The following is a 7778-nucleotide window of genomic DNA, read 5'->3' on the forward strand; positions in this document are numbered from 1 at the left end:
CCTAAACCTAATGGGAAAATGGAAATAAATACATTTTTTTTATTTTTCCCTAACTAAGGGGGTGATGAAGGGGGGTTTGATTTACTTTTATAGCGGGTTTTTTAGCGGATTTTCCAGGTCATCCACCTGACAGCACCATGCACCATGGAGGTTGTCTTCTTATCCACAGTGGGACAGGAAACCACGAGCATAAAAGGACCCTCCCCTTACCAATCATCAGTGTTTTTCCTGTCCCACTTTGGATAGGAACTACGAGGATTCCGGCAGCTCCGTTTGGGGGAGTGTGGATCGGGGGGTCTCGGCCCTTATTACCCTTCCCACTACAAGTCCCCGTAAGCCGAAACCCGACACAGGGTCCCTCAGCTCACCCGGTGCAGCGCTGCTCCTGGGATTGCCGGTCGTTTCCTCCTGGAGAGGCTCTCGACCGAGCACGCCGCCGAGCGTTTCCGGGTCTGCCTTTGGAACAGAGCAGACAGCCTGGACGCTCACCGCAGCTCTGTCTCCCTGGAACGCCGCACGCTGAGCCCGGCATAGCACTTCCGGGTCGCGGTCGACAGGGGGCGGGGGCGGCGTCCCCATCTCTCTATGGGGAAGATGCAGCACTTCCGGGGCATGCCGGCGAGCGCGAACGCTCCAACGCCAGGAGGACAAGCATATAAGGTAAAAGCCGTAGTTAGACCTCTATCCTGCAATATCCGAGATGGAGGATTCCGCCAGGATAGAGGGTGATAGCCAGGCTCACGTAAGTCCCCTTGCAGAGGGCAACTGTTAAATGCCTACCTCCCGGGTGTTTCTACCTCCTTCTAAAACAGGGCCACTTCTATTATTATAGGTAGCCTCCACCGCCGCAGCTAAGAAAGGGAGATGTAAGAAGTGCCCGTTATGCTCCGCTAAACTAAAGGACACATGGCAGAAACCCCTGTGTGAGCCCTGCACTAACCGCATACTGGGCGAAGAGCAGGCCTCTCTCATGTCTAACATGCGGACTATGATCAGGGAGGAGGTACAGGCATCAGTCTCGGGCTTAATGACCCCTCAACCCTCACAGCCAGATAAGAAGAGAATGAGGGATTCGGACTCTTCATCTGAAGGGGCCTTGTCCGATTCAGAGCTGGAGAACGAGGAGTTTAAAGACCCTCCCGGCAGGTGAGGGGGCTCCGCACTGTGCACGGCTGGTGTCCGGCGGGATTGACACTTATGTCTGCTGTTTTTCCACAGGGGGAAAAAATACTTATTTTCCTCTGCGGACACCGACGAGCTCCTGGGCGCAGTAAGGCACACCATGCAAATTGAAGAGCCGCCAGCCTCTTGTTCAATCCAAGATGAAATGTTTGGCGGATTACGAGCCCAGACCTCAAAAGTCTTCCCCGTCAACGCTCATATTCGTGGAATGATTCTGGAGGAATGGGAGGAGGCGGAAAAACGCCTAATCATTCCTAAAGACTTTAAGCTACGCCTCCCTTTTGATCCAGCGGAGGTCAAAGACTGGGAGGATGTCCCTAAAATAGACGTTCCCTTAGCCAGAGTCTCCAAAAGAACTGCAATACCCTTTGAGGACTCATCTAATTTAAAGGAGGCTATGGATAGGAAGGCAGACAGTCTCCTAAAACGAGCCTGGGAGAGCTCAGCAGCTGTAATGCGTGCGAACATAGCAGCAACTTCAGTAGCACGGTCTATGCACCTATGGGTGGACGACCTAGCGGACCAGCTTTCCTCTAAAACCCCTAGAGAAACAATATTAAAATCCCTTCCCCTCCTTAAAATGGGTACAGATTTCTTAGCAGATGCGTCGGCGGAAACAGTAAGGTTTACGGCTAGGAATCAATCCCTATCAAACGCGGCCAGAAGAGCCATCTGGCTCAAGAACTGGTCCGGGGACGTTCATTCCAAAAATAAGCTCTGCGCCATACCATTTTCAGGGGGAAGAGTATTCGGTCCGGTACTAGATGACATCTTAGAGAAAGCGTCAGATGATAAAAAGGGGTTCCCAGAGGACAAACGTAAAAAATTTCAGCCCTTTCGGAGACCACGTTATAATCAAAAAAGTGATTATAGGGGGAAAGGGAAACAAGGCAGGTGGAGTTACCCAAAGGGCGGAGAATCCAGAACCAAGAATAAGGAATCCACCTTTTCAGGTTCAACACCGAGCTACCATAGAAAATGACGCCACCAGAGTGGGGGGGCGTTTAACCAGATTTTCAGGAGGCTGGCAAAAGATCACTACAAGCCCATGGGTGTTACAACTAGTTGCTCAGGGCTACAGAATCGAGTTCTCTTCTCCTCCCCCACAAAAATTCCTGATCTCCAGCCCCCATCTCACCACAACATCGCCCATGTGGGTAGATATTCAGGATCTGCTAAAAACAGCTGCGATTGTCCCGGTACCTCCCCAAGAGATAGGACAGGGATTTTACTCAAGCCTATTCTCTATAATAAAACCTTCGGGAGAGTCAAGAACTATCATAAATCTCAAACACCTAAATTCTTGGGTAGTATACAAACGATTCAAAATGGAATCGATAAAATCTACGATTCCCCTCCTGGACAGGGAAGTGGTTATGTGCACTCTAGACTTAAAGAGTGCGTATTACCACGTTCCTATCTGCCTAAACCACCAAAAATATCTGAGGTTTGCAGTAGAAAAAGGAGGAAAAGTCCTTCATTACCAGTTTCGTTGTCTGCCGTTCGGTCTAGCTTCAGCGCCAAGAGTTTTTACAAAGATTATGATAGAGGTAGTAGCCTACCTAAGAAATCGAGATATCTTAGTCATCCCGTATCTGGACGACTTCCTAGTGGTAGCAGACACGGTAAATCAACTCAGGACCGACTGTCAGTTCGTAATCTCCACACTGCAGAATTTGGGGTGGATCATAAACTGGAAAAAATCCGATCTAGTACCCAAACGGAGGATAAAATTCCTCGGGGTCATGTTAGACTCAGATGTCAGGATGTCCTTTTTGCCGGAGGAAAAACTCCGAGGCATAATAAGCAAGATTCATCTCTTCGCGAAAAACAGAGTTTCCATCAGGGATGCTATGAAAATCCTAGGAATGATGACGGCATGCATACCTTGCGTAAATTGGTGTCAGTTTCACTCCCGACAGCTTCAACAGGCGATTCTCTCATCCTGGGACAGAAGACAGGGGTCCTTGGACAAGGTGATACAGTTGCCAAACCAGGTGAAAACCTCGTTGCGTTGGTGGACAGATCCCAAAAACCTCAAGCAGGGAGTACCCTGGAGTCATACTCCCGAAGTAATAATTACCACGGACGCAAGTCAGCAAGGCTGGGGAGGCCACATCCAGGGAAGGTATTACCAAGGTCTGTGGACCCGAGAAAACAGCATGCGGTCCTCAAACTTCAGAGAGCTGCTCGCAGTCTGGAAGGTCCTATCTTCAGCGCAAGCCTTGGTGAAGAACAGGCACGTGAAGGTGCTCTCGGACAACACGACAGCAGTGGCGTTCCTTCGACATCAGGGTGGCCCGAGACACAGAGCTCTACAGCAGTTGGCGGAACGAATCTTCAGGTGGGCAGAAGTGACGGTACTCTCGATCTCCGCAGTTCACCTGGAAGGTTCCAGCAACCAAGTAGCAGACTTCCTGAGCAGGAGGACGGTGCTATCTACGGAATGGGAGCTAAACAACGTGGTTTTCAGAGACCTGTGTCGTCATTGGGGGTATCCGGAGATAGACCTCTTTGCAACCAGACAGAACGCAAAGACCAGCATCTTCTATTCACTAAACCCTCAGGAAAACCCAGCTGGAGTCGATGCCTTCTCCCAATCATGGGACAGAGGCCTGTTGTACGCGTTCCCACCGCTTGCCCTAATCCCAAGGACTCTCAGGAAGATCGCAGAAGATGGAGCCAAAGTCCTTCTTGTAGTACCGTACTGGCCGAAGAGGAGTTGGTTTACCTTACTGAACAAGATGTCAAAGGGGAAACCAGTTATTCTTCCACAAAGAAGGGATCTCCTCTTTCAAGGTCCCGTTCTACACCAGAATCCGGAATCCCTCCGTCTATCAGCCTGGATCCTGAGCGGCAAGTCCTAAGAGCAAAGGGTTTATCGGACGAGGTGATCTCTACGTTAAAAGCAAGCAGGAAGCCAGTAACCTCTTCTATCTACTTAAAAATCTGGAAAAAATTCTGCAGCCACTGTGGAGAAACTGCAGTCGATACTGACCGGCCTAATGTTCCCAAAATCCTTGATTTTCTCCAGGCAGGGTTTAATGCAGGTCTCAGACCCAGTACCTTACGGGTACAAATCGCGGCCCTTAGTGTTTTCTACGACTGTACTTTATCAGCTCACCCATGGATAAGTCGATTTTCCAGAGCAGTTGCAAGACTAAAACCTCTATTAAGGAAGACTATCCCACCATGGGATTTAAATCTGGTTCTTAACGAATTATGTAAAATTCAGTTTAATTTGGACGATAACCCAGACATAGGTAAATTGTCCCTAAAAACGGCCTTCCTTGTAGCCATTACTTCCGCTAAGAGACTGGGAGAGCTTCAGGCCCTCTCTATTCAAGATCCGTACTTACAGATTTTTCATGACAGGCTGGTTCTGAGACTGGACCCAGCTTTCCTTCCGAAGGTGGTCTCCGATTCAAATATTAATCAGGAAGTCATACTCCCTTCTTTCTTTCAGTCTCCCAGAAATCAAAAAGAGTCTCTTTATCATAGTCTGGACGTTAAAGAATCGGTTCTTAAATACCTAGAAATTACAGCACCCTGGAGGGTAGATAATAACCTTTTTGTTCAATTTAGAGGCCCGAATAAGGGTAAGAAGGCATCTAAATCCACAATTGCGAGATGGATTAGATCCGCAATAATCTCGGCCTATAAAGCCCGGGGGAGGGATCCACCGGGTTATATCAGAGCACATTCGTCTAGGTCAATGGCAGCCTCATGGGCAGAAAAAGGGGGGGCTTCAGCAGATCAAATTTGTAACGCCGCTTCCTGGTCTAACCTTAGTACTTTTTCCAAACATTACAAACTAGACGTGATGTCAACACAATTAAGTTTTGGCAGGAGGGTACTCCAGGCAGTATTCCCACCCTAGGAAGTAGTCTGCTTTGGTACTTCTCCATGGTGCTGTCAGGTGGATGACCTGGAAAACGGTAATTAGTCTTACCGGTAATAGTATTTCCAGGAATCCATCCTGACAGCACTGCTAGTTTCCCTTCCCATGCTAATTTACTAAGATCTGATGTGACGTAAACATTTGTATCTTGTTTGTGTTTAAATAAAATATTCTTTTTTGGCATCCATCCAGATGTGGTACTTTGAAAATCACTGATGATTGGTAAGGGGAGGGTCCTTTTATGCTCGTGGTTTCCTGTCCCACTGTGGATAAGAAGACAACCTCCATGGTGCATGGTGCTGTCAGGATGGATTCCTGGAAATACTATTACCGGTAAGACTAATTACCGTTTTTATGATTGGCAGCCGTCACACACTGAAAGACGCTTTTTATTGCAAAAAATATTTTTTGCGTTGCCACATTTTGAGAGCTATAAATTTTCCATATTTTGGTCCACAGAGTCATGTGAGGTCTTGTTTTTTGCGGGACGAGTTGCCGTTTTTATTGGTAACATTTTTGGGCACGTCACATTTTTTGATCGCTTTTTATTCCGATTTTTGTGAGGCAGAATGACCAAAAACCAGCCATTCATGAATTTCTTTTGGGGGAGGCATTTATACCGTTCTGCGTTTGGTAAAATTGATAAAGCAGTTTTATTCTTCGGGTCAGTACGATTACAGCGATACCTCATTTATATTATTTTTTTATGTTTTGGCGCTTTTATACGATAAAAACTATTTTATGGAAAAAATAATTATTTTTGCATCGCTTTATTCTCAGGACTATAACTTTTTTATTTTTTTGCTGATCATGCTGTATGGTGGCTCGTTATTTGCGGGACAAGATGACGTTTTCAGCGGTACCATGGTTATTTATATCTGTCTTTTTGATCGCGTGTTATTCCACTTTTTGTTCGGCGGTATGATAAAGCGTTGTTTTTTGCCTCGTTTTTTTTTTTTTTTCTTACGGTGTTTACTGAAGGGGTTAACTAGTGGACCAGTTTTATAGGTCGGGTCGTTACGGACGCGGCGATACTAAATATGTGTACTTTTATTGTTTTTTTTATTTTATTTAGATAAAGAAATGTATTTATGGGAATAATATTTTTTTTTTTTTTCATTATTTTGGAATAATTTTTTTTTATTTTTTTTTACACATTTGGAAATTTTTTTTTTTTACTTTGCCCCAGGGGGGGACAATACAGATCGGTGATCTGCCAGTTTGCATAGCACTCTGACAGATCACCGATCTGAGAGAAGCGCAGGCTGCTTCACAGTGCCTGCTCTGAGCAGGCTTCTGTGAAGCCACCTCCCTCCCTGCAGGACCCGGATCCGCGGCCATCTTGGATCCGGGTCTGGAGCAGGCAGGGAGGGAGGTAAGACCCTCGCAGCAACGCGATCACATCGCGTTGCTGCGGGGGGCTCAGGGAAGCCCGCAGGGAGCCCCCTCCCTGCGCGATGCTTCCCTGCACCGCCTGCACATCGCGATCATGTTTGATCGCAGTGTGCCGGGGGTTAATGTGCCGGGAGCGGTCCGTGACCGCTCCTGGCACATAGTGCCGGATGTCAGCTGCGATAGGCAGCTGACACCCGGCCGCGCTCCCCCCGTGAGCGCCGCCGATCGCGCTGGACGTACTATCCCGTCCGTGGTCATGGGGGCCCACCCCACCTCGACGGGATAGTACATCCGATGTCAGAAAGGGGTTAATAAATCGTCGTGTGGTTTCCCCCACTCTCCCATTTTTGACACCAGCCTTTTTAACAGACAGCTGGGGGGCTGGTATTCTCAGGCTAGTAAGGGGCCATGGATATTGGGCCCCCTTCAGCCTGAAAAATAGCAGCCCGCAGCTGCCACAGAAAAGACGCCTCTATTAGATGCACCAATTCTGGTGCTTTGCCCGACTCTTACCACTTGCCCTGTAGCGGTAGCAAGTGGGGTTCACATTTGTGGGGTTGATGTCGCCTTTGTATTGTCAGGTGACATCAAGCCCACTGATTACTAATGGAGAGGCGTCTATAAGGCCCCTATCCATTACTAATCCTATAGTTACATGGTAAATATAGACAGCAAGCCAGAATAGTCTTTAACTTTTTTTATTTCAAGTAAAAAACAAAAAAAACAGTAGAATGCCTGATTCCACTAAGGCCATGGTCTCCTGTTAAAAAAACAAACCCACATTACTCGTCCGTCGTTCTGTCCCACACCATAATCCATGTTGCCGATTAAATACCTTTCAACCTGGACAGTGCCAAAATGCGACCGTTCAGGCTGAGAATCAATTGGAGAATGAGCTACTGCAAGCTCAGTGTCAGTGAGCAGTGGAGATCTCATCAAGGTTACCACTGGTCACTGAGGTTGCGTTCTCAGCCAGGCCCCTGCCCCTGAGCTACGGTGACCTCGGTGAGATCACCTCTAGCACCGTGAGACGCTTGCTTCATGGCACATCTGGCTTGAAAACTATATTTACAGGTGAGGGATATAGTTTTTATTTTTGTTTTACTACAGGAGACGAGGGCTTCAATGTAATGGGCCTTAGGTGTGTATAACTGCATTTGTTAGTTTTAAAGGTTTCGGGTTTTTTTTTTTTTTTTTTCCATGTAAGACTTGAAAAAGCTGACAGCTGAAGGTTGCAGCCCCCAGCTGTCAGTTTTGCGTAGCTGGTTATCAAAAATACAGGGGAACCCACGCAATTTTT

General features: G+C 47.4%; 1 protein-coding gene across 2 annotated transcripts; it reads left to right on the forward strand.

Annotated features, from left to right (window-relative positions):
* The first annotated feature begins 206 nt into the window (after nucleotides 1–206).
* On the forward strand, nucleotides 207–5431 carry LOC143817333 (lamina-associated polypeptide 2, isoforms alpha/zeta-like). Of its 2 annotated transcripts, none has more exons than XM_077298686.1 (2): nucleotides 207–1146; nucleotides 1219–2230. In XM_077298686.1, the coding sequence occupies exons 1-2, from the start codon at nucleotides 971–973 to the stop codon at nucleotides 2162–2164; spliced, it is 1122 nt and encodes a 373-aa protein (XP_077154801.1). In that variant the 5' UTR covers nucleotides 207–970; the 3' UTR covers nucleotides 2165–2230. The 2 variants fall into 2 exon arrangements, with proteins under 2 accessions (XP_077154801.1, XP_077154800.1); XM_077298685.1 differs by having other exon boundaries at nucleotides 213–1146; nucleotides 1219–5431.
* The last annotated feature ends 2347 nt before the right edge of the window (nucleotides 5432–7778 follow it).

This window comes from Ranitomeya variabilis, chromosome 3, assembly GCF_051348905.1.
Source record: "Ranitomeya variabilis isolate aRanVar5 chromosome 3, aRanVar5.hap1, whole genome shotgun sequence".
Lineage (NCBI taxonomy): Eukaryota > Metazoa > Chordata > Amphibia > Anura > Dendrobatidae > Ranitomeya > Ranitomeya variabilis.